The 27,096-nt window shown below is 41.7% G+C and overlaps 2 protein-coding genes across 3 annotated transcripts; one reads left to right on the plus strand and one right to left on the minus strand.

Annotated features, from left to right (window-relative positions):
* Nucleotides 1–465: 465 nt before the first annotated feature.
* Nucleotides 466–3,126, minus strand: LOC116674893 (centrosomal protein of 44 kDa-like; the record flags this gene model as incomplete). Its single annotated transcript, XM_032507083.1, is given in 4 exon segments — nucleotides 466–567; nucleotides 569–622; nucleotides 817–964; nucleotides 3,026–3,126. Coding segments are annotated over 4 exon segments (396 nt in total), but the record flags the coding sequence as incomplete, so codon positions are not given.
* Nucleotides 3,127–3,402: 276 nt separating this feature from the next.
* Nucleotides 3,403–24,914, plus strand: LOC116674892 (F-box only protein 8). 2 transcript variants are annotated; one of them, XM_032507082.1, is made up of 8 exons: nucleotides 3,403–3,426; nucleotides 6,492–6,591; nucleotides 12,111–12,194; nucleotides 13,532–13,676; nucleotides 13,951–14,077; nucleotides 14,324–14,442; nucleotides 15,419–15,615; nucleotides 21,496–24,914. In XM_032507082.1, exons 2-8 carry the CDS (start codon nucleotides 6,492–6,494, stop codon nucleotides 21,681–21,683), a joined length of 960 nt encoding a protein of 319 aa, XP_032362973.1. In that variant the 5' UTR covers nucleotides 3,403–3,426; the 3' UTR covers nucleotides 21,684–24,914. The 2 variants fall into 2 exon arrangements, with proteins under 2 accessions (XP_032362973.1, XP_032362972.1); XM_032507081.1 differs by lacking the exon at nucleotides 3,403–3,426 and adding an exon at nucleotides 3,746–3,865.
* The last annotated feature ends 2,182 nt before the right edge of the window (nucleotides 24,915–27,096 follow it).

Here is a 27,096-nt window from a genome sequence, read left to right on the forward strand (position 1 = left end):
TAACTGCTATTCTTCATCTTATTATGCTATTAGTTATGCGATAGCACAGTTGAAGTGGAGTCGGCATTAGTTTTATTTTGTTTCTGTTTTCTGCGAACGAATGTGGTGTACGATGTAAAATTACGGTTTCTTTACATGAGTCTGGTGGGTTTAGCAAACGCAATTTTGCAGATGTTTTGTATGTTGAAAAAGATCTTATCTCGTTTAACAGGAAGGGACTTCCTTAGAATCCTTTACTCAGGTTTACAGACATGTACAGAGTAATCGAGTCTATCAAAAAACAAGCACTTTTGTTGAAGTATACAAGCTGGACAAATGCCCTATTAACTTACATGTAGCTTATGTAACCTTTAAGTAAAAGGCAGAATGCTCGGCATGCCTGTATGTGCAGATTACTTACAGAATAGCATCAACATTAAATACACACAGAACATACAAATAAAAAAAAACATTAAATGTTTGTACCTTCTTCAGCTGATTGTGTTTCTGCAGGACACAGTTAATGATGTCACAGGTGACAGAGATTTTCCTTAGAGAGAAACCCCACTGAAGGAACTGCTGCTTGGTCCGTTATGGGTTTATAGTGGAAGACATCTCGCAGCACTACACCCACAACCACATGCTCACAGTTGAACAGAGCAGTGCATGATAGTAGAATAATTGTGAGCGTAAAAGTAAGAGTCCACTGAACACTAGTGGGGTAGTAGTCACTGTGCTTCACAGAGGGAGGGGACTAATGTGAATTAAGAACTTTGATAGCATTTCGTAATGCTACATCTGTAAAAACAAAGCTCTCAGAAATGTGTGTATGTGCACCTTATAAAGAGTGTCAGTGAATCGGAGGTCAGTTTTGCCAGTCAGCTCCAGTCCATCCTCCAATAGTTGCTTCGCAAAAGGTGGAGAAAATGAGGTGAAGGTAAAGCTCACAATTGGTAGAAAAGCGGAGGGATCTCCTTTGGAAAGGCTGGTGGAAACAAAGATCAAAGTGGGAGATTGTGAAAAATGCAATGAGAAAACAGAATCTGACGTGTACGTCCTCCACGCTGCACACTGCTTAAAATAGCTGTCACAGTTGTGTTAAAATCAAGTTCACACACAAGTGTGTTTAGGCAGGGCAGTGACAATCACATTTTGCAGCTACTAAATCTGAGCATGCGTACCAGCCAACCACAGCAATGTTGGTATTGACTCTTTTTGAGTCTGTGTGTCAGTATGGCAAATATGGTCCTGGAGACACCTGCTGAGGCGGGAACCGTTGAGTACTTTGAGTGTTTTTTTATTTCTTTGGCCAGCTTTTGTCAGTGCAAATGCGGTCACAAACTTTACAGGTGTTTACTTGTGATCAAAATGAAGGAAGATTTGAAAAAAGGTGTGGTCCAAGTCACAAGTCACGTTCGAGATACTAACATCCCGAGATCGGTCTCTGAATACAAAATGCCCTTGAAATGGTTAAGTCCAGGTTTTTTCACTGCAAGTCCAAACTGTTAGAAAACTGCCTTTTTAAAGTATACTAGGTTAGTTCAAAAATAACGTGTGGTGTTATAGGGGCTTCTGGCACTGAAAGTAAATAGTTATTGTAACAATGTCACTGCCAATGTGAGGCGAGTGCAGATTTGAGTCGCGCATGCGTCACTTTGCGACGAGGGAAGCTGTGAGTTTGCGCATGCGTCACTGCGACAAGTAGCAAACAAGATGCTAACGAGACACTTCTGGAATGTCAATAGAGTAAAAATTGACCTACTTAACGAAGTTCGTTCACTGCTGGCTACAAGTTAGAAACCAAACAACAAAGGTTGTCAGCTGAATGGTGTTTTGAGCTAACGTTAGCAATCATCATAAATAGCTAAAACGTTTTGAAATGACTGCTAGCTTAGCTACAAGCTAGCAATCAAACACAACAAAGGTTGTCACTGAATGGCGTTGGAGCCAACGGTTAGCAATCAAACAATCGAAGATTGATAAAACGTTTTTCAAATGATTCCCATCTTCTGTTATTGTTTGGAATGATGGTTTATTACTTAATGGATTTAACAAATTTCAATATGACAGTTATGTCGTAAACTTTTAAAAACTTGTGCAAGTACATCTGCATTCTGCGCTGGTACAGAGCCGTGTAACCATAGAAATATAGACTTTAGGGGTGGGCGGATCAATCTAAATATCGATTGTATCGATGCCAACGCTGGTATTGGTATTGATCGATACAATGTAATTGAATTGATATTTTAATTTAGATATCTCTCCTCTACGTTCACTATACTTTGCTTGTGTCTTCCACCTTCCTGAGCAAACGAAAAAAAAGCATTCGATACTGTGGCAACACTACAAACCAATACAAAACACTTAAAAACACATGACAAGAAAATGCTGATCTACAAAAACGAAGAAATGAGGAGGGAAATCAATCCACTTCCAGACCCCCGGCACAGAGACAGAGTTCGTTGGAGAGTCATTTCAAGAGGCAGAGAATACCCAGGTAGCTTGTAAGAGTAGGCTATATTATGTTAGTCATGTCATATCGCGTCTTGTGCATTAGTTAGTGTGATTGCTCAAGAATAAGACAGCAAATTTTTGTTATTCTTTCTTTCTTTATTTATTATTTATTTTTTAAAAAGGCTGCAAATGTGGTTTGTATTCATTCTACAGTGCCTAATAACTAATATTTTGTGCACTTCAATACATTAATAAAAAATATTGCCTAAAGAATTTTCCTTCATCACCTCAGAAATAATGAAATGCTCTCCCCTACACAAAAGTATTTTTTTAAGTAAAAGTATCGTATTGGTATCGGTATCGGCAATACGGACCCTATATGTATCTGGTATCGGATCGATACCAAATTTTGCAGTATCGCCCACCCCTAATGACGTCTCTGACTTGACTCCCATCGGGTATGACGTGTTATGTCGTAAACCGTTTACATCTCTGCGCCTGCGCGACTCAAACCTGCACTCGACTCACATCGGGGAGTGACAACCAAACAACATATCTAACAGATAGCATAACGGAAGCTTTTGTTTGTTACCCATTGTAGTCGACATATCCTGGGTACTTTATCACCCGCAGGAGAGTTTCCAGTTTGCGAAGACAACCCTGGACGTCTCCTGAAGACAGCATTTGTATCTGTGAAAAGAGAGAGAAGCGCCAACCTGACAGAGACGTTAACCGAACCGAAGTTAACGTCACAGAATGGCTAACGTTGGTCCGTCTGTCATGGTAACACAAAATGGTAACGTTAGACGACACTACAAACCTAAAGTTAGTTCTTTTGCATAACATTCGATGTTGTGTTTCGATATGCAAATGAAAGTGCGTTAGTTTCGATGTCTCGTCGTCGTTAGCAAGAATTCTTCGGTTATAGTTTTGTTTCTACCGGGTGATCAACAGCACGAAACAGGATTGGCTATTACACGCAAGTCTTCCCACGTACTGAAACGAGTTGACGTCATTGACGTAGCTAACCTTTACGCACACTGCTCTCTGCCTTTTTCGTTTAGTTTAGCTAGTTTGTCATTTGGCATTCGCAAGGCACATTTGCATAGAAAATGAACGCGTTTGACTCAGCGTTGTGAAATTCTAAATTGTCCTTCCGTTCATGTTTCTGGGATGACTGGGTAGAGAACAGGGGAGGGGCAGAGGACAGGAGGAGGAGGAGGAGGAGGAGTGTGCAAAAATACATCCATGGTGTCAAACCGATGATAGACGCGCGGTTGAAGGGTTCCCCCTGAACCTAAGGAGCAACTGCTCTTTTTTAGTCGTGCTTGGCTAAATGAAACGACAACTGGATACGTTTGATAGCAAAGAAACCGCATTTCCAGCTGTACTTGTGTGCAGGTCGGGTTGTCAGAGGACTCACTAAACTCAGGTAACGTTTACAGTCCATGGTTACTCCGCTGTATTGTAATTATTAGGAAATACTGCACCCCTCTTATAAATAAATAAGACGGAATTCCTTTAATAGTGCAGCAAATCTTTGTTGTTTAGCTCGACGCTGTATTCGTCAACTTAAACTAGCTCGGTAAGCTAACTCGGGGATTTGTTAAAAGCGATTGCGACTAACAGCCAATTCCACCAATGACGTTCGATTTTGAATGCTGTTGTGATAAGTTTGACCAATGTTATAGAAGGTAGGGCGGGACTAAAGGTCAAACTACCTTGCTTTCTCGAACTTCCAACGTTGATGTTTACAACAGTGTAATAGAATGTGTTTATGCAACACAGCTTGCGTTAGACAGGCTGAAAGGGAAAGGAAGACGGGGCACTTTATTCAAAAAAAGACTGCTTTGTTCATTGCTACACACTTATAAGTCGACTAAGTTTGTCAGCAAAGAATTCTGACAATGCTTTGAGAGATGGAGGTGCCTTTATTGCTGTGATGCTAAGGGCTAACTTTCCTACTGACTGTCAGTGGTTGGTATATATTCACACGCAGTCATCTGATTTCGATAGATACTTTATTCATCCTGAAGGAAATCTTTCAGTCACACTTCAGTGCTGTCTGCCAGCTCTCTTTCTCTTTCTCTCTCTCTCTCTCAATTTCAATTCATTTGCTTTATTGGCATGAAAGTCAGAAATAACAATATTGCCAAATCATCAAGGATAATACTGTCTCTCTCTCTCTCTTAATTGAATTCAAATGGACTATTATTTACATTGCCAACGCAAGTGTGAAATAAAAACAAAAAATGTGCCTACAGAAATGTGTAAACAGCTGTGTAACATTTGCAACATTGTAATCCCATTAATCACAATCACATAAGTGCAAATAAACTTCATTATTAGACTTAAACTATTTTCATTTATTAATGTGTAAACCTAACAACATAGAATTAATGGTAGCTGTGTTGTATTGACGAAATCTATCAAATGTTGTAGGGACTGCTATGTAGATTATTTGAAACTTAAAAAGGAGTCAGTTTTTTCGCCTGACCCATTTTAAGTTGTTTCTCTGCAGCACATAAGCTTCAACATGACACATGCAGTGCTTTACAATCTAACATTTGACCAGAAGAAATGACAACAGCAAGAGATATACTGTATTCCTCTCAAGCATAGATGGGCAGATTTAGTATAAACCCTTGTTGAATTGTTTAACTTACTATTGGATAGTTTTAATGAAATAAATCAAATGCATTTCCATGGATAGTCTGAATAATATAATACATTTTATCATACATTCTTCCCAGTGGTCAGTACATGTTGTGTTCACAAGTGTGAACTCATTCTGGGAACTTGACTCGGCCAATGTTGCTCTTTAATAAAATAAATATATATATATATGTATATGTATATGTATATATATATATATATATATATTATATATAATATAATAAGGACAACAAACCTCAACAAGGTAAACAACATAACTACTATGGACAGATGGATAGGTTTGTATAGAAAAAAGTGAATAAATACATACACATGCATAACACATGTAAACAAACCGCTACATGCAGTAAGGCAATAATAGGGCAATGCAAAAGTACACTGGTGCTGGAATATAACAAATTATTAATAAACAGGTTGCTTGTATCGGTGGATATGGTACAGTATATCTTTGGCAGATATTTGGGTGTTTAAATCATGTGTTCAACACTATTAAATATATAATTTACTCGAAATGTGGATGCGTGGTGTTACTGGGTCATTGCAGTGATTGATCCTGACACTAGGACCAGTGGTAAGCCTTCATTATAGTGACAGCCTACAAATACAGTACAGTGGACATGGAGTATGATTCATGTACAGTGTATTCTATGTGTCATAAACTTTTTGTGATCATATTCAGTTACAGTGTTTCGGACCGGACACAGGATTAGAATTACTACAGCCAGTTTAGTTCAATATTATGTAATCAAAATGCTTTTTCATGCACAATGTATGAATGTTATTATAAAAAATAAATCATCATAAGTATGATTACATTACTGCATGCACATACAGTAAACTGAAATATGAGCAGTTGTCAAATGCTTCCAGAACAGAACTTTTCCTGTGACGTATAATGAGAAATGGACCATGAGAAAGTGTGTAAAGTCTGCCACTTTTTACCATATGGGTCATATGGGTCAACTCTAATACAGCGTATTATAATATATCATTATTAAAGTGACTCACATGTACTTTTTTGGGCAGTAGCTCAGTCGTTAGGGAGGTGGGTTGGGAACCGGAGGGTCGCAGGTCCAAGTCCCCGTTTGGACCCAAGTATGGAATGTGGATTGGTAGCTGGAGAGATGCCAGTTCACTGCCAGGGTGCTCTTGAGCAAGGCACTGAACCCCCCTCAACATCTCAGGGTGCTGGTCCAGTACTGCACCACTCTCTCTGACATCTCTCCATTAGTGCATGTATAGGACCTGAGCATGTGGTGTATTTCAGGCCTGTGTATGTGTAATAACAACAGAGTTGTTAATTGTAATTTCCCCATATGGGATCAATAAAGAGTATAAATTAAAAATGAATTAAATGACTGTGTTACTGTGCTGCCGTATAGATGGGTCAAGCACTGTGGAGGCTGCCTCCCAGACAACAGCAGCAGCTTCAGGAAGAGCTTGCAGACCGACTGGCTGACCAAGGAGGAGGAAGGTACCAAGGTAATCGGAACATTTTTTCTGTCTCAGAGTCTGGTCTAGCACCCAGTGATGACGTGTTAAAAGTTTTATTGCATGTGGTAGGAAGGATTTCCTGTAGCGGTCCGTGCGACATCGAAGCTGTCGGAGTAGCATTATGCTCCTCTTTTGTGAATGAAACGAAGACTATGGATTTATTTCAGAGTTTGACTAGACTTTTTAATTCCACAGATTGAATCGGAATTTTTTTTTAAGTGTTTATTGCCACATTCAGTTACACTTAGGGAATTTGCCTTGGTTTTTGGTGCATACATAAATAACCATATACAGATACCAAAAGAGATAGCTTTATTTGTCCCCAAAGGGCAATTCAGTTTCTACAGTCCACCAAAACATGTGCACCCATTCATTCATTCATGACAGAGGGAGCACAAGAAATATGCATATGGGAAAGTGTGAGATTAAGAAGTATTCAGCAAGAAAAGTCAGTGGGGGACTGATATTTCTCACATATCTTACTGTCAGGATGTTCCTTGTGTGAAAATACTCAGTTATAAGTAAAAGTCCTGCATTGAAAATGTAAAAGTACTCACTGCAGACAAATCCTCACATTTTAGAAACTGGAAACAATCCAAACAGTTCTATCTATCAGTCAACTAAGTCTTTAATCTGCTAATCAGGCTGTTATATTGTTGGGTAGGTTAATTTATAATAAAACAACATATTTTATAAACCACATGTGTTTTGTTTGCAAAAATCTTAATGTGTGAAGTAACTAATAACCAAAGCTGTCAGATGAATGCAGTGGAGTAAAAAACTACAATATTTCTCTCTGAAATGCAGCAGAGTAGAAGTAGAAAGTGGCATGAAAAGAAAAGACTCAAGTAAAGTACAAGTACTTTAAATTTGTACTTAAGTACACTACTTAGTTTATCTATAAATTTGACCCCACCTGACTGTCATTCTTGCTCCTGTGTTTCAGTTTGTCTTCTAGTTGTTTAGCTCCAGCCATGTGTCTCCTCCTTGTTGCTCTTCTCCTAGAATTTGAACGTCCAAGCTTTTCTCATAAGTCTTTAAATGTAATCCCGAGTGACCCCGAGGAAGCCACAATGTTCCATGTTGGCAAAAATGCATCCTCTCATCCATCATTCCATCCGCTATCCGGTATCGGGTCGCGGGGGTGCAGCAGCTCCAGTAGGGGACCCCAAACTTCCCTTTCCCGAGCCACATCACCAGCTCCGCCTGGGGGATCCCGAGGCGTTCCCAGGCCAGGTTGGAGATATAATCTCTCCACCTAGTCCTGGGTCTTCCCCGAGGCCTCCTCCCAGCTGGACGTGCCTGGAACACCTCCCTAGGGAGCGCCCAGGAGGCATCCTACCAGATGCCCGAACCACCTCACTGCTCCTTTCGACGCGAAGGCAGCGGCTCTACTCCGAGCTCCTCTCGGATGACTAAGCTTCTCACCCTATCTCTAAGGAGACGCCAGCCACCCTCCTGAGGAAACCCATTTCGGCCGCTTGTACCCTGGATCTCGTTCTTTTTCGGTCATGACCCAGCCTTCATGACCATAGGTGAGGGTAGGAACGAAAATTGCCCGGTAGATCGAGAGCTTTGCCTTCTGCTCAGCTCTCTTTTCGTCACAACGGTGCGATAACGGAATGTATACGCACCAGCTGCTCCGATTCTCCACCCAATCTCACGCTCCATAGTCCCCTCACTCGCGAACAAGACCCCAAGGTACTTAAACTCCTTCACTTGGGGTAAGGACTCACTCCCCACCCGAAGAAAGCACTCCATCGGTTTCCTGCTGAGAACCATGGCCTCAGATTTAGAGGTGCTGATCCTCATCCCAGCCGCTTCACACTCGGCTGCGAACCGATCCAGTGAGTGCTGAAGGTCACAGACCGTGATGCCATCAGGACCACATCATCCGCAAAAAGCAGCGATGAGATCCCGCCCCCACCGACTGCAACCCCTCCCCGCCCGACTACGCCTCGATATCCTGTCCATAATATTACAAACAGGATTGGTGACAAGCGCAGCCCTGGCGGAGGCCAACCCTCACCTGAACGAGTCCGACTTACTGCCGAGAACCCGGACACAGCTCTCGCTTTGGTCATACAGAGATTGGATGGCCCTAAGAAGGGACCCCCTCACCCCATATTCCCGCAGCACCTCCACAATTTCTCCCGGGGGACCCGGTCATACGCCTTCTCCAGATCCACAAAACACATGTAGACTGGTTGGGCATACTCCCAGCACCCTCCAAGATCCTTGCGAGAGTAAAGATCTGATCCGTTGTTCCACGACCAGGACGGAATCCGCATTGTTCCTCTTCAATCCGAGGTTCGACTATCGGCCGAACCCTCCTTTCCAGCACCTTGGAGTAGACTTTACCAGGGACTGAGAAGTGTGATACCCCTGTAATTGGCACACACCCTCTGGCCCCCCTTTTTGAAGAGGGGAACCACCACCCCGGTCTGCCACTCCTTAGGCACCCGTCCCAGACTTCCACGCAATGTTGAAGAGGCGTGTCAACCAAGACAGCCCCTCCACACCCAGAGCTTTCAGCATTTCTGGACGGATCTCATCAATCCTGGGGCTTTGCCGCTGTGGAGTTGTTTGACTACCTCAGCGACTTCCACCAGGGAATTGACGGCAATCCCCCATCATCCTCCAGCTCTGCCTTCCACCCAAAGAGCGTGTCAGCTGATTTAGGAGTTCCTCAAAGTGCTCCTTCCACCGCCCTATTACCTCCTCAGTTGAGGTCAACAAGGTCCCACCCTTACTGTATACAGCTTTGGATGATTCCTCGCTTCCCCCTCCTGAGGTGGCGAACGGTTTTCCAGAAGCACCTTGGTGCCGACCGAAAGTCCTTCTCCATATCTTCTCCGAACTTCTCCCACACCCGCTGCTTTGCCTCTGTCACAGCAGAGGCTGCAGCCCTTCGGGCCCGTCGGTACCCTGCAACTGCCTCCGGAGTCCTCCGAGACAACATATCCCGGAAAGACTCCTTCTTCAGTCGGACGGCTTCCCTGACCACCGGTGGCCACCAGGGTGTTCGTGGTTACCGCCCCTTGAGGCACCTAAAACCCTAAGACCACAGCTCGCCGCCGCAGCTTTAGCAATGGAAGCTTGAACATTGTCCACTCAGGTTCAATGCCCCCCAGCCTCCCAGGATGCACGAAAGCTCCGCCGGAGGTGTGAGTTGAAAGTCCGTCGGACAGGGGCCTCCTCCAGACGTTCCCATTTACCCCCACTACCCGTTTGGGCTTACCAGGTCTGTCCAGAGTCTTCCCCCACCCCCTGACCCAACTCACCACCAGATGGTGATCATTGACAGCTCTGCCCCTCTTCACCCGAGTGTCCAAAACATACGGCCTCAGATCAGATGAAACGATTATAAAATCGATCATTGACCTTTGGCTAGGGTGCTCTGGTACCACGTACACTTATGAGCATCCCTATGTTCGAACAGGGTTTTGTGATGGACAATCCAGACTAGCACAGAAGTCCAACAACAGACAACCACTCTGGTTTAGATCAGGGAGGCCGTTCCTCCCAATCACGCCTCTCCAAGTATCTCCATCATTGCCCACGTGTGCATTGAAGTCCCCCACAGAACTATGGAGTCCCCTACTGGAGCCCCATACAGGACTCCATTCAAGGTCTCCAAGAAGGCCGAATACTCCGAACTCTTGTTTGGTGCATATGCACAAACACCAGTCAGAGTTTTCCCCCCCATCACCCGCAGGCGTAGGGAGGCGACCCTCTCGTCCACCGGGTAAACTCCAACGCAGCGGCGCTCAGCCGGGGCTTGTGATTATCCCCACACCCCGCCCGGCGCCTCACACCATGAGCAACTCCGGAGTAGGACAGAGTCCAACCCCTATCCAGGAGAACGTTCCAGAACCGAGACTGTGCGTAGAGGTAAGCCCCACCAGATCTAACCGGTAGCGCTCCACCTCCCGCACAAGTTCCGGCTCCTTCCCCCACAGAGGTGACATTCCACGTCCCCAGAGCCAGCCTCTGCTGCCCGGTTCTGGTCCGTCGAAGCCCCTGACCTTCGCTGCCACCCATATAGCAGCGCACCCCGACCCCTTTGGATCCTCCCACAGGTGGTGGGCCCATGGGCTGGAGGGAGAGGTGCCACGTTACTTGTTCGGGCTATGCCCGACCGGGTTCCGTGGCAAACCCGGCCACCAGACGCTCGCTCACGAGCCCACCGTCTGGGCCTGGCTCCATACGGGGGCCCCGGGCTTCCTCCGGGCGGGGTCTCTCTATCCCTTCCTTGATTAACCATTGAAGTCTTTGAACCATTCTTTGTCTGGTCCCTCCCCTGAGACCTCTTTGCCATGGGAGACCCTACCAGGAGCACAAAGCTCCAGACAACACAGCCCTCAGGTTCATAGGGACACACAAACCTCTCCACCACGATAAGGTGATGGTTCCCGGAGAGGGGCAAAAATGCAAATAAAGCAAAATGAAGGTTTGACCTTCATCACTAACTCCATTTAGCTGAAACTTCATGAGCACCTCATTCCATACATTTACAGTATGATGAGTTTTCAGGTTTTCACAATTTAGCACAAATTCTATAAATAAGTACTGTACATGAAGAATGAGAAACCATGAAAATAACTTAAGCAAAACTGTAATAATAAATAAGAGCCAAAGAATATGATACATAAGTCTTTGTAATTTATGTATTTATTAAAGGGTCACTTTGCCGATAGTCTAGCTTCACTTCCAGGATTGCTCCGGTGCTGCAGGAAATGTTGCCAGATGCGTGTCTTTTCAACTGATGTTTGTCCCCTTCCTCTATCTTTGGTGGATTTCTGAGGACTATGGTTACCTGGTCCTCAGATCTCTGCAGGGTAAATCCAGACAGCTAGCTAGACTATCCAATCTGAGGACTATGGTTACCTGGTCCTCAGATCTCTGCAGGGTAAATCCAGACAGCTAGCTAGACTATCTGTCCAATCGGTTTTCTGTTGCACGACTGAAACTACTTTTGGATGTAGACATGTTCCACCAAAACTAGTTCCTTCCCAAAGCGATTTTGCTGCGGCACCGTGCGGAGCTCTCTTTTCTCTCTCTCTCACTCTCTCTCTCTCTCTCTCTCTCTCTCTCCCTCTCTCTCTCTCTCTCTCTCTCTCAAACGCAGACCTAACTCAGATAAAATGGTAAAACAAGACAGTGCTCACATTATGTCACCCACAAGTGGGATTGTCATTGGTCCGGTGCGGCGCAGTGCATTCTGGTAGTTGTAGGTTTTCTATGTTTTAAGGGAAAGGGAATACAACCACTTCTTTTCTCTGTTTTCTTTGGTCTTGTAGCACCAATTTAAAAATAATAACGCTTTTTTGCTGCAAAAAGCCCAGCTTTATGAGAAGACCCTCAGTCCATCAGTAAAATACTTTTCAATAACTCATTGTGTCTGGTCAATCTGAAACTACAATGCATGCTGGGATAGTCTCCCACTTTCCTGTCATGCTAAATAGTAGGAAGCAATTAATGAATGAATGTTTGTTTGTCCATAGGGAGAGATGGTGGTCCCCATAGAAGAGTTCCTCAGCAGTGTCATGGCCCTGACATCTACCATCTGCTGAGAACACGCATGGGAGGTATGAACACACACACACACACACACACACACACACACACACAGCACATAGCTACTACTAACTCTCTACATTTGTTTTGGGGTTGTTCTGAGTCCTTTGGTTGCCCATCTGCTTTCCATTATTCATGATGGCGTGTGCATACAGTCAGCTCAGTTAGAAAAAACAGGGATTGGTTTGCTGCTTTCAGACAAAACATCACTTCAATTGATTTCTTTCTTTATTTGGACAATTCACATAAATCAACATTTCTGTAAATGCGCCAGTGTTTGCCAGACGGCTAATTTTTAGCTGTAGTCCTTTTTAGTTATCTATCATGCATGCATTTATGGTGGTTTGAAACCGAACCCCCACGGTTTTCCACGGTGGAAACCCACACAAACACGGGGAACACATTCAAACTATCCAACTATCCAAACAGAAATGCCCTGCTTAGAGCGGGGATGAAACTCTGCACTGCAATCTTGCTGTGAGACAGAAGGGCTAACCACTGAGCCACAAATAACGTGACTATGTGTTACGCATAGGATGATACATTTCAACAGAGATAGATGACAAACATGATTCATGCATTTTTGCAGCCTTCATTTGAATTCATTGTTGTGAGTGTGGTGCTTCCACACCAGTTAGTACATTAGGATTAGGCTTGAAAAACCTTTAGCGGGCATTCAAACAGAACGTAGGTTTTCATTTATTTTCAGGGGGGGTAGTGCTGCGGAGGACACGCAAAAAAACGCATCGGGCCTGCTGCAAACAGTTGAGGCTGACTCAACTTTTGGAGAAACGCAACTAAACATCTCATTGCATCTGTGCAGTGGCAGACCATAATTGATTATTGCCTAATGCTGTTACATGTTGGATTTTACAGTTGGTCAAATTTTCTTTTGGATCTGCAGTGAAAGGATCCTGTTACATTCAGGAAGTATCTTTTTTTAGAGCAGATACAATAAAAGGGGAGTTCAAAATCTGAATTCGCTGATGAAAACCATGTGTAGCAATATTCAATAATATTGAGGATGTGAAACATCGTGATGCGTCGTCATATTTAATCGATTCCAACAGTTGACGGGACAATCATAATCCAATCGTGACACTAGTGAAGATTCACACCCTTAATAAAAAAACAAATCTAGATCTATTTTTTGCTTTAACTCTGGAATGTTGACATTGATGTAGTGGAGTCATGTTTTAAGTGATGATAACGGGGTGCTTTAACAGCTCTGGGTGTGCTCTCATGCTGATTTCAGCACATTCTAAATGTCTAGTTGACCAATCAGATCGCCTGCTTGGATCTACTTGTTGCATAATTCTGCCTTTCTCCTTTTTCTTGGTAACTGTAGGTAGGGAACAGCACGGTTTTATAGATTTGGAGATGCTGCCACCCGAATTAGGCATCACCATACTTTCGTACCTGAATGCTACTGATCTGTGCTTGGCGGGCTGTGTGTGGCAGGACCTGGGAAATGACGAATATCTATGGCAAGGGTAAGGACACGGTTCAACTCTACTTCCTGTCATGTTTTTGTGGTGATTAAACTAATGAGTTGGGGATTTGATGCAGGCTCATAAATTATTCTGAACAGTTGTATTTGATCTGCTGTACTGTATACAAAATAAATGATGGCAGTAGACTTATAGGAGACAGAATATTCAAGGTATTGTTTCTGTCAACTTGCCAGACAAGCCTGTTTTTTCTCCACATGTGTGCAGTATTGTGTTCTTTTGATTTACTTCTATAACCCCTGTGTGTATCCATCAGGCTGTGTAAGTCCACATGGGGACACTGCTCCATCTACAACAGAAGACTACCTGCTGGTTTCTCATACAGAAGACTATACCTCCAACTAGATGAAGGCAGCCTGACATTCAATTCTAACTCACAGGAGGTAAACACACACTACCTCACTGTGTGTGCGCAAGCGTGTGTGTGTGCACATGTTGGTGTCTGGCAAAATGTTGTGACAAAATTATTTATTTGATGATGTCATTATTCTAAACTTCTGATGTATTTACACATCACAGTTTGTGCGTATGTCTGGATGGATTATGAAACTGTTAGACCTACATTTACACTCATAAGATATGATTCTATGTGTGTGTGTGTGTGTGTCTCTGTGTGTGTGTGTGTGTAGGGTATCAGGTATTTCATGTTTAAAGGTATACTAGTGGATCATCCGACAGAGCTGGCTAAATTCATCTTCTACACTAGACGGCTCAACTGGAAGATGCTGAGGGTTTACCTGGATGAAAGGTAACACAGAAATACAGAATACCCACAAACTCACCACTTGACTTTCATAACAGTTTGTGATAATGAAACGTTTACATTTTTACATGTGGTACTTCTGTGACAACAGCTCATGTGATACTTCAGTATTGCCTCAAAGTAACGTACAGACTTATTAGGACTTTAGCTCATTCACTGTATCCCCCAGAGTTAGATAAGTTCATACATACTGTACGCTTCTCATCTCTGTGCGTGTCGTAACTCTGTCTGTCGCACCCACCGCTAGCCTAGCTTAGCACAGATCCTGGCGGTAGCTCCATCTAGCCTACTGCTCCCAATAAGTGACAAAATAACGCCAACATGTTCCTATTTACATGTTGTGATTTGTTGTGTATAAATAACAAGTTCACATGAGACACAGTCTTCTTCTAACCAGAGAAATACTGGGAACTGTTCTCAGAAGGTGAAGAACTGCTACTTGGGCGGAGTGATTAGCGCAACACCTCAAAAGCACCGTTGTTACTCTCTGCTCCTCACCACAGGGATTCTCAGGTACTGCGAGCAAACCACTCCGCCCAAGTAGCAGAACTAGCAGCGCTTCGCCTTCTGTGGAGAATATAGTTCCCAGTTAATATATGGTTAGAAGATGGCTATGTCTCATGTGACCTTGTTGTTTGTACACGCTGTGACTATACAAATCACAACGTGTAAATAGAAACATGTTGTCACATTTTGTCACTCATTGGGAGCAGTAGGCTAGATTGAGCTGGTTACCTCCAGGATCTGTGCTGAGCAAGGCTAATGGTGGGTGCGTCAGACAGAGTTACGACATCCACGGAGATGAAAAGTGTTTGTATGGACTTGTGAATAAGCTAAAGTCTCAATAAGTCGGCGTGTTCCTTTAGGAAGGTCTACATCCATGCAGTAATTCAGTAGTACAAATAAAAAAAGGGTTGCTTCTGTCATGCCATTTAGTCTGTATTTATGTATGTGTGTGCAGGCGGGATGTCCTGGACGAGCTGGTGACCCTCCATAACTTCAGTAACCAGTTTCTACCCAACGCTCTGCGGGACTTCTTCAGACACATCCATGCACCAGAGGAGAGAGGAGAGTATCTGGAAACCCTCATCACCAAGTTCAGCCACAGGTTTTGTACCTGTAACCCTGGCCTTGTGAGAGACCTGGGCCTCAGTCCTGGTTAGTACTTACACACACACACACACACACACATACATACATACACACATAGTACACAACACATACTATATGTTCAACAAAGCTTTTTGTAGTTCTGGTTCTAGGCTTATTGGTATTAATTAAATTTGTACACTGTAGTTGTAGGCAGACTTGTGAAAAATGGTGTTATCTTTACACTAAATTTATGCAGCTATAAAGTCATCGGTCCCGACTAAAACAATCTGTGCAAAAACTAAGGATCCTTTGTTGTGATTGTAACTCATTTCATCATTTAAGTTTAGTCAAGTCAAGCCAAGCCAGTTAAACTCCAAAAGCTCAACATCACAAATTAGATTTGCAGAATTAAATTTAAAATCTGTACAGCAAATGACATCTTCTGTCCTTAGACTCTCGATTTAGAGAATAGAAAAACTTCACAATAAGCCTTCAACATGCAAAAATAGGAAAGAATCCTCAAGAAGAGCGATCCCTCTCCCTGGACAGACAGACGTGCAACAGATGTGCGTACAGAATAGACCAACAGAGTAAAATTACAAAATGAAATATCAGGATGACAAAATCAAAGACTGATTTTAAACATTCATTTATTCATTCATTCATTCCTCCTTTATTTGTACTTGTTAGATCATTTGGGGGTGACCCTCATGTGAGTCAATTACACAAACAAAAAGGTAATACAAAACAACAACAAAGAGATATACTAACAGAATAAGGAACTACCATTATGAAAATAATAATGTTATAGAAAAATTGAGATGTAACGTGAAATACAGTCATGTTAAAAGCTTTCACATTTTGCAATTAGGGTAGATATTTGATGGACAAATTGAAATAATTAAAATGTAAAATAAAATACAGTTATGTAAATCCATTTCAACATATATATGAAATATGATCCAGGCCGACTGCAAAAACACACTAATGGAAAACTCAAGAGCATCATTTACACAGAAGGGAGGAGAGGGAGAGGAGACGGGAAAACCACAGAGGGAGAGGGGGAGAGAGACATGGACATCCTTCAGACGAAGGACAGAGAGACAGGAGATGAGGGGGAATCTCCCGGAGGTAGTGGATTTAGATTCCAAAACATCTGGAATAAGGCACCGACAGCCAGGACAGAGATGATGGTCCAGCACAGAGAAGCCTGAGTGAATAGAAAGGACAAGGAGGAAAACCTAGGGAGAGAGAGAGAGAGAGACCCAAAGGGCAGATTTCAGTTTATTTACAAAGGTAGGACATGTATGGGCTTTAAGTCAGGGCTGTAGTACTTGAGTCCGGACTCGAGGCGCTTTTCTATTGTCTCGGACTCGTTGGTATTTGGACGTGGACTTGAGTCCGCCATTGGACTCCGAGTCCAGCACTGTCCAGCACTGTATGCTTTTGTTCTAAAGTAACTTCCTCCTTCAAAACAAAACCTTTTATGAAGTGTGCTCGATTAGAAAACAGGTATTAGTTTAATCCAAAATCCATCTAGAATGGCATTGCGATTGGTCCCCTGGTACACACCTGGCTGCATCATACCTCGATCATCAGGGATCAGTCCTTTTCACTTAGGCCACAGATACAATGTCAGCGAGCACTTTGTACCATGGATTCTTTGGGACTAGTGATAAGTTCAAGAATGGGAACATTTCCATTTTAAGTAAATAATATAGCCTAATGCGATCCTACAGTATGTTACTCTGCACTTGCTTTTTGAAAAAATAAAGCAAAATTATCATCTTAAAATAGAAGATACTTCTCACATCACATACATTATGAACAGGGAAGTGAGTCTTGAAGAGGATTGTTTTTTTCTGTCTCTCATTTGGAGTCGGTCTTGACTCGGTCCCGACTAGCCCTGGTCTTGGACTTGTCTTGGACTCGACAAAGGTGGACTTGTCTACAGCCCTTTTTTAAGTGATAGGTCTAATAGATTCAGTGAGACTAAGAAGATCCACCAGGACATTCATAACAAGTATACAGGCCGGATGTAATCAAACATTAAGCAAATATTATAATGTATATATCATATAAAGTTAACCTTTGTGTTGTCTTCTTGTTGACTGTGAAAAAACTTTTGTTGTCCATTCTCAACGTTTTCTTCTTGGATTTATTGTTGTTTTTGTCACTTTTCCCAACGCCTAGTCTGTTTTTTCCGACATTTTCGGCTCTTAGTTCGACGTCCAATATTTTTGATCATTGAAAATGTGTCAAATTCGACCCGAGGACATACAAGGGTAAAGAGAAAAGAAGAGTTGTAAGTTAGACTGTCGGATGTCCGAAGGGAGAATATTCCAGAGGAAGAAATGTGATGTGACACCTACACAAAGCCTATAAAGGGACACTAAGACTGGTGTAAAATGGTAACAAATTATTGTTTATTTTTGAAAGTTTTTTTCAAAAATTAAAATGTATTAACAAACAACATATTATTTGCAAATAGAAATCCCCACTTATGATGGGCTTACTGGCCTATAGGTAAGGTACTCATCTAAAACAACAATTATTGTTTTATAGCTTAGTATTCTATGCACTAAAAAGGTATGTATAACGGATTTAGGCCGCCCTGCATGTTATTGTAGGCCCAAGTTATTATGCAACTTTATTTTATACAATATATGTAGGATATGCTTCGTCTCTTTTTCAGTTAAGGGGTCCGTGGCTTAAAAAATGTAGAAGACCCCTGGTATATAATATAGGACTTTAGGTGCAAGACTAGCAGAAGATTGAAGTTGTGATAAGGTGACCAAAGAGTAGCACCAGAGGAAATGTCATGTAATAACCAAAATGGTTTTTGATATAGGTCGTATGCTTAGTACGTTTCATTGTAATCTTTCCATCAGATTCTGAAAGATATTGTGTACTTTCACAGTCAAGATAATACATCTTCTGGGGGCCTAAATGTACACAGTACATTTTGTGCCAGTACAATTGTTCAATGTTTTACAACAAGCCCAACTGGTACCAATATTTAACATTTAACAATATATTGGAAATGTATTCTATCAACAACAAAAAATATGAATGTAAAAACATTGTTGATAAGGTACAGGATTTGTGACCAAGATATTTGCCAAGGCAGACATTTTACAGTTGAAAAATAAATTTGTTTGGTGGCCAGGTTTAAAAGAAATGTGTTATCCCTTACTGGTGACACTATTCCTATGTTACATTGAACATATTTTGGGCTTTTCTATCCTGCAGTGTCTTGTTACTTATCAGCCAACATATACACAAACACGATACATCTGTGGTAAACTAAAATAATTCATTTGCACACCGATTGGACTCACAGTTGTGTACAGTGACAATATGACCTTAAGGTGGCGCTAGAGGAAAGCTGATGGACTGTCCCAAATGAAAGAGGCGTTATCCTCTGTAGAGCAGAAATACATTCAGTACATTTCAAGGCAGAGGCATTAAACGTGAACCAGACATCAGCACTGCAGCTTGAACGCCAAAAACACAGACAGAAGAACTTTGACAGATTTTGAAGCTGCTACACTTCTGACCCATTGGCCCAACCACAAAATGAGGGGGAAACCATCAAGGTTTTATTTTCAAGTAATCCCCGGCTTCAGTAGTTTCAATAGGCCGTGCATTAGGCAACTAAGGGTTTTATTAATGTCAGCAGAGCATACAGAAACCAATCCCTGACTCTGTTACTGTAAACTCCTTGGAGCTTCTCGTATGATTAGACGGATTAGTGTAATGGTTTTGAGCCCAAGGCTGGAGATGGATGGGTGGCTGCCTTTCTGAAATCAGCCCTTTTATTTCACTGCTATTCTGCCCCTTCCATCCCCTTTGGAAAGTATTGGGCACAGCAGTGGAGATCAGCTTAGAGTTTATTAGTAGCACAGTATACAGTACATTTATATGTCTCATTCATCCTGTTTAGATATAATTCAAAATAACAAGTCTTATGTACAGACCTTTTCTCTGCCTTTATGGTGGTTCCTCCCGCATTCATATTTTGGTTTAACCCTCTAAGGTCTACGGGCATTTTTAGATATCTTCTCATTAGTGTTTGCATATAACTACTCATGTGTTTCATATCAAAATGTCCAGAAAAAACTCGGCTTTCTGTATAGTGAGGCCCAAAATTATTCCAAAGCAATGGATAAAGACATAATGTGGTCTAAAGCGGAAATATTTCTCAAATCTCTTGTGATAACAGACCTACACTCAATTTTTGGTGGTTGAAATGAGTTCACCAAAGTCTTGGGTTCATAGAAGTAGGGTAATATATAAAGAAAATAGTAAATAAAATAAATTTTAAATTTGTAACATTGCTTTTTAAGTAGGAATGTTGTCAAACATTGTTTGGACTCGCCAGTGCATCTTTTGTCCTCGGAGGGTTAAAGGTGAAATATGTAATACTGACAGCTAGTATTTAAAATAGTTACTGCAGTACAAATTCAAAATACCGGAGAGTCAGATGGCTTTAGTTCAGTGGATTTATTGGGGGTGGCAGTAACTCAGTCTGTAGAGGGTTAGGTTGGGAACAGGAGGGTCGCTGGTTCAAGTCCCCATACAGACCAAAGTATAGTGGTGGACTGGTAGCTGGAGTGGTGCCAGGTCACCTCCTGGGCACTGCCAAGGTGCTCTTGAGCAAGGCACTGAACCCCCAACTGCTCGGGGTGCCTTTCCATGGTCAGCCCCCCCACTCTGACATCTCTCCATTTAGTGCATGTATAGCTACTGAGCATGTGTGTAATATTCAGGCTTGTGTGTAATAACAGAGTGAAAACATTGTAACTTCCCCTTGCAGGATTCATAAATTATATGTTATTATTATTACAGCAACAATCACTAAACACACTGCAAACTCACGGTCCTCTCTTCCTGATTTACAGCCCCCCCTCTCTTGGCTTCAAATAACTCACCGTTGTCAGCTACGGCCGCTGAACAGGCTACACGTGGTAAACAGCCGTGCCCCGCTTGCCTGGTCCTCCGGTAATGTTAGCAGTTAGCAGGGTTAGCATGGCGCCGTTAGCCAGGACCAGTCGGGATCACTTTACTGGCTGGGTCTTAATTGTTTTTGCGAGTAACCAACTTAGGTACTCTAACTATATAATTCAATGTGAGTACACAACTGTTGAAATGACATAAAATGCCAGTCCCGTGTAGCCGTGATAAATTAACCTGAAGCTGTTCAGGAGGAAACTAACCAACTCTGCGTCCTTTTGGTTCTCTAAGCTGTCTCCAACATCTTTAAAAACCATCTCCAATATTTACCCGGGGTTTGTCACGTCTCTGGTCACGCAACTGTTAGAAACATGTAGGTTTTTCAGGTCGGGTAGAAATTATCTCCGTTGATCCCATTCGTTTGTTTGCTGCTTTCATGGCTGTACTAACTAACTAACTTACAGCTGCAGCGCGGTGGGTTTACATGTTTACAGGTACTATATCTGGCAACCCAGCCTGGCTGTCCAACTGGGCAGTTGTTAACAACAGACAGGTCAAAACACAAACAGACATTCCATCACGGAATGGAAATTACAAAAGGAGAAAATACTGGCATTAGCATTGTCAGAAAAAATAGTCTTTCAACTTCGCATGTTTCCTTAATATCTGATTACGCACTGGGGAAATTTTTGGATTTACTACAGTAAATATACTACATATTGGACCTTTAAGGGGTTGAATTTGATGTACCATGCATTGTTCTGTAGTGTGAAGCTGAGGTCAAATTTAAGCAAGTCCTGACTGTGTGAAGCATGCTGGATATCAATGACAGGGTTGTCTCTCTGTTACCAGAGAAACTTCAGCCTATACGGGACTCTAGTGGGGCTTTGACTTCTCAGTTTGAACTCTAATAACCTTTTTCTCTTTAGTGCCGTGCACAGCTGAGCTCTGTGTGAAAGCTGATCACGGCCTGCTATCGTCTCTCTGCAGATGCGGTGTATGTGCTGTGCTACAGTCTGATCCTGCTGTCCATCGACCTGACCAGCCCCCACGTCAAAAACAAAATGTCCAAGAGGGAGTTTATCAGGAACACTCGCCGAGCAGCGCATAATGTCTCAGACGACTTTGTAGGCCACCTCTATGACAACATATACCTGATTGGCCACGTGGCTGCGTAGCTCCACCTACCAGCTGACCAGTCCAAATCCTCATACTGCACTGAAGAATAGGAACAGGTAATTGGGTTCCTATACATGTCTGGAAAGTATGAAACATTATGGAGATTTATTTTTTACAATTTTCATGACAACCAATAAATCTTACTAGAAGGGTTCGACAAACAAATACAGTCCACTGCACTGTGAGAAAGACTGTGCTACCTAATATTAGTAATGTTCATAGATTTTAATCAAAGGTGTGACACATCTGAAATGTCTTTATTACCAAAGTCAGTGCAAAGAAGGAGGTTCTAAAGTGGAACCATGGCTGCTTCTCATGTTGCTTAAATTGCCTCCTTGACTCCTCCACTTGCCTCCCTTCCTCGCATCTTTGTCCCCCCCCCCCCCCCCCCCCCCCCCACCGAGGAGGCACAGGAGAGACGTGAGGAAATCATGGAGGAGAGAGGACACTGGTAAAGGTGTTTCAGAGGGATGAGACGTCCTTTACTCTGATGCATCACATGAATTTGTTAGCCGTTTGGGTGGAGTTAGCAACTCCTTCAGCTGCACGGCTTCCGGAAGGTTGCTCTCGTGTGTCCTCGCCTTATGCTCCATGGCAACCCCTCCTCGATGCTCGCTCCCTTTGGTGGAAATAAGGGTTTTGACACGGCCTTCACGAAGGAGGGACAGAACAACGTCCGGTTCAGCCAAAGAGCGAGGAGCTATCAAATAAGCGGCATAAGAAGCAGCCTATGTAAGACAAGTTCTGATAACTGCACTGACAGATGATGACTACTGATTGGTGGAGGGAGGAGGCGAAGCACTGCCCTCAGCCTGTCACAGATGCCGGGACAGACCTGCTGATTTCCTATAGGACAGCTGCTTCACGTTCACCAGTGGGACAAACACTGGGGTCGTTTTTACAAGGCGAACACAAGACCACTCACAAATATCACTAGTTACATTTACCAGCAACTAATGACAAAGGTACATGGGAGCTATTCTGCTAATCAGTTGACTTGATACGTTGTCCAGAATGTCCAAGTGTCAAGATTTAACTAGATCTGGTTCTCTGTGGCTCATACTAGATGTTTTTTGCTCTCCATTTTATAAGTAACATGAACAAGACAACATATATATATATATATATATATATATATATATATATATATATATATATATATGCATAATCAACACTGCTAAAACTGCTAAATAGGGCTACCTGTTCCACTCTGTTTGTTTGTGTGCAGTTTCATTCACAAAATGTTAACAAAGAGTAAAAAAGAAGAATTGCAAAGCGCAGAGCTTTAAGTTCTGCAGTCCGAAATATGTCGATAAAAAAAACTACCTCTCAGTAAATTGGCAAGAAATGATGATGAACATATAATGGACAGACTATTACAGTAATGTAGCATTTCTTTTGGTTTAGTTGTAGGCCTACAATTATTTGAGTTGATTTCGCTCTCATATTTAAACTCCAAATTCATACAGATTAGGCATTATATATAATATAATTCTTACATCAAGCAAGTGTTTTTTTCCCAGTGGAGAAAGTACATGGCTGGTGTGATGGGTTTTGGGCCACTTGTGAATTTGTTCTGTACCAAAGAGAAAATTCCAAGTATAAGACCATTGTCGATACATGTACAGTTGATCCTAAACACTGCATACATTTAAATGGATTGTTTTAGAATGAATCTGAAAGGCAACACAGGTTAAAAAAAAGCAAAGTAGTTTTTTTTTTCAGTTTTAGAACCAGCCACTTTATATTTTCTGCAATTTTGTCCAGATTATGATTGAAACTGAATGTATTAAAACTGTTTCTGACACACATGACGTTAGGGAAATGTATAATCTCAGTGCTTTGGAGGTGAAATGCTTCTTGTGCAGCAAATAGAGCACAGCAGCTTCTATGTTACGCTGCTTTATGAGGATGTCAAATAGCATATGGGAAGTGAGTGTTTTGTGATAGACTCGGCTTTAATTTGGGCAACATTATCAAAGAAATGGCTAAAGCCAAGAGTAGAGAAAGAGAATGTTGTGAAAGTGGAAAAAATGAAGGATTTCCATCAAGTCATTCTACAATGTTGGCTCTTGAATTGTCTGTGGCCGACTGCAGCAAATTGTATTAGGTTCATGAAGTTCTTGTGTTTAAAAACGTAATACTGCTATAATTCACTTTTTGCACAATGCACACATAATTAACACAGCTTCAGCTTTAGTTCCTGAAGTCATAGGCTTCCATTGTTTTTCAAAAACACCTGAGAAACAGCCCACGACATAGCTATTGCTCCCGTGATATAATAGCATTATCCATCAATTTAAATTAGACGTGTAGATTTATAATGACTGTGAAACACCGCTGCCGCTGTAGTTTCGTTCTTCCAGAGATGAATGAGAAAAGATTAGTATGCATCGAAAAAGTCGACATCCAAGTGTCATTTAGCCTTCCCTAACAGCATGGAAAAAAGAGAAACTATTATTTGACTCTATAATTAGCAGTGTGGTGAAGTAATAGGCCACATATACTGTACGTGTAATTTTAGATGATGAATTACATTTGTCAGTGCAGGATGTTTGAAATAGTGGAAGTCTGTTACATCTTTAGGGCAACACTACAATCGCGTCTGGAGAAATGAAAGTGCACTGCACACATCAGGACACATTGATGACTTCAGTGTATTTTCAGCTGTTGCATTTTTTACAAACGAATCAGTTTTAACAATTCCCATCAGACCTGAATGCAGCATGATTGTCACTCTGTGCTAGTAGCTTTGAGACCCAGCAGCTAGCATGTAGCCGCGGCTAACAGTGAGGTGTCACAGCGGTCTGAATGTAACCATAGGAACATCAGGAGTGAAGCCGTTTAAAAAAAAAAAAAAACCTTTTTATGACTAAGGGTTTATATCATATCCTAGATATCTAGTTGCAATACCAACCAACATGTATGTATGTATTCGATTTGTTTTCTATCCAAGTAAATTCTGTTCTAAGAGTCTGTAATGAGGAGTCGTTAGATTGTCCATCTGACCTCTGAACATTAACAGCATTGAAGATTGATTATTGCTGATGATGCACACTGATATAGTTCTATAACTTATAATTGTTTTCTTTAAATTATGAAGGAAATCCACTTCCTGTTGTGTGTTTTTTTTTTTTTCTTTGTGGTTACTAGAACACTTTATGACTGACATGATGTACTGAGAAATTGTTCCAAATATCTGACTCATTAAATCTGGGCTTGATTTTGCTAACATGTTTCAATCTCCTGCAGTTTGACAACTTGAGGTATGAACAGGTTGTAACACAGTCACTTCTTAGATGGTCATCTCATTTCATTTAATCTGCTATATCCAGTGATAGAGCTGCTTCTTCTTCGGCAATAGATGGAGGTGATGCAGAGATGTGTTTCCTTTCCCTCCAGCAAGTCATAAATTGATGGTGGTAGGATTACTGTAGCTAATGGCTAATGCTAATGCTGTAACAACACTGGATGACTGCTTTTGGCTGGGTAAGTAGACTGCCATGGCACCCGCCCTAGTTCGTCTGAACATGCAGAGCTGCAGCAGCATTAAAGAGCTGTTTGAAGTGACTATATGTAACTTTACACGTTTCTGAAACAGTGTAATGTTCCATCGGATGATCATGAATGAACTGTAACAACAAATGGGACCAATAATGAAAAGAAGGCTATTTTTATAAAGTTTAATTAATGCCTCTGCCCGGGTCCGATTTTTCCCGCGTCACAGAATGATTTGCGACAGGTAGACGGCGCCATGGTGACATGTTTTGATGGTGTAACATCGGAAACAACCCTGTGTTGTGAGTATCCAGCCAGGTAAAGGGAAGCAGGAGATTTCTTTATATAGGCCTACTTGTAATTTAATGTTATTTTAGAAGTTATCTGCTGTAGTTATGGCCAGTGGTGTAGTCTATGTGATAAACCAAAAGGGTGTCTTTCCATGGGCAGCCCCCTCACGCTCATATATATATTATCTCTCTCTCTCTCTCTCTCTCTCTCTCTCTCTCTCTCTCTCTCTCTCTCTCTCTCTATATATATATATATATTTTATATACACAGCAGTTACCTGTTACAACAGCTAAGTGAGTAATCTCAGTGTACACAACAATGTTCTCAATGCCTGCGTTAATATGTAGAGCCCCTGGTGATACTAGGAGCAAAGTTTCATGTTGCTTCGAGCCCTCTTAGCGTTTTAAAAATAGGGATTTTGTTGCGATCATTGTGGTGCCCGTAGCACTCCCATTCAGACCGAAAAACAATCGTAAAAGTGGCGTTTCTGTCCTAATTATGCTTTTAAACTAAAGTTTGACATGGATCCATTCGCAACATTTTTTAAGAGGAGATGCTGCAAGTGAATAGGAACAAATATGTACTAATAGACAGGTGGGAAAAATAATCGATACTTAGACGCATCGCGATTCTCTCTAGAACGATTCGATGCTCGATGCGGTAATAATCGATTTGAAAAAAATCGCAGATACACACATTTTTTAAATGTGTTGATTTTTGTTTAAAAGTTACTGTCTCCAGATATGTACAAATCAGAAAACAATAAGACGAATGAACAAGTTTGGGATAATGGACAACAACAACAGGAGTGTAGGCAAGAGTGAGGAGAAGAAAAATAATGAAAAATTACATTTTCTATATATACACAGGATCTAATACGACATACATAAAATAGTAAGGCAAAAGACATAAAAGCTGTTGATCTACTTCATCTCATTACATCTGACCACCTCATGTCTCATGTTGTAAGAATCCAATTCTCCACCTTTAAACATGACTCAGCCTCTGACATGGAAGATCACTGTGAGAGAAGGTGACTCAGCATGTTTAAGGCTTAAGCATGGGATCACTACAAAATAAAAACCTCAGTAGAGAAAACATTTCATTAGAACTTGTGGGTGACAAATATATGTCAAAATCGAACAAACTCACATTTATATGTATATTTAAAAAAAATCACCCATGGGAATGCACTTTAAAAATGGTTGCATCAATAATCGGTTAGAACTGAGTCGCCGGCCTCTGAATTGTAATCGAATGCGCAGAGATACCCAACCCTACTAACAGATGTCACCATGAAACATCCCCAGTTGATTACTAAGACAAATATCTTTTGTATTTCAAGTTTTCTGAAATGTTATGTTTAAACATGTAAATTAGCATTATCTAGTTAAATATGGGCTAATATGCATACATTTCCAGAAAAGAAATCTGAACATTGGGCGGGTTCAAAATGCTTCTTTTATTTTATGACATATTAGAGTTATAAGGGTTTTACAGTGGGAATTATGGATATCTTTTTATCACTCTATAAATCAGAATATGGTGTCAACAGCCATGATAAAATCCATTTTCGCCAGGTTTTTAGATGCAAAATGTTACATACTTCTCACTATGAATGCT

This window comes from Etheostoma spectabile, unplaced genomic scaffold (assembly GCF_008692095.1).
Source record: "Etheostoma spectabile isolate EspeVRDwgs_2016 unplaced genomic scaffold, UIUC_Espe_1.0 scaffold00001259, whole genome shotgun sequence".
Lineage (NCBI taxonomy): Eukaryota > Metazoa > Chordata > Actinopteri > Perciformes > Percidae > Etheostoma > Etheostoma spectabile.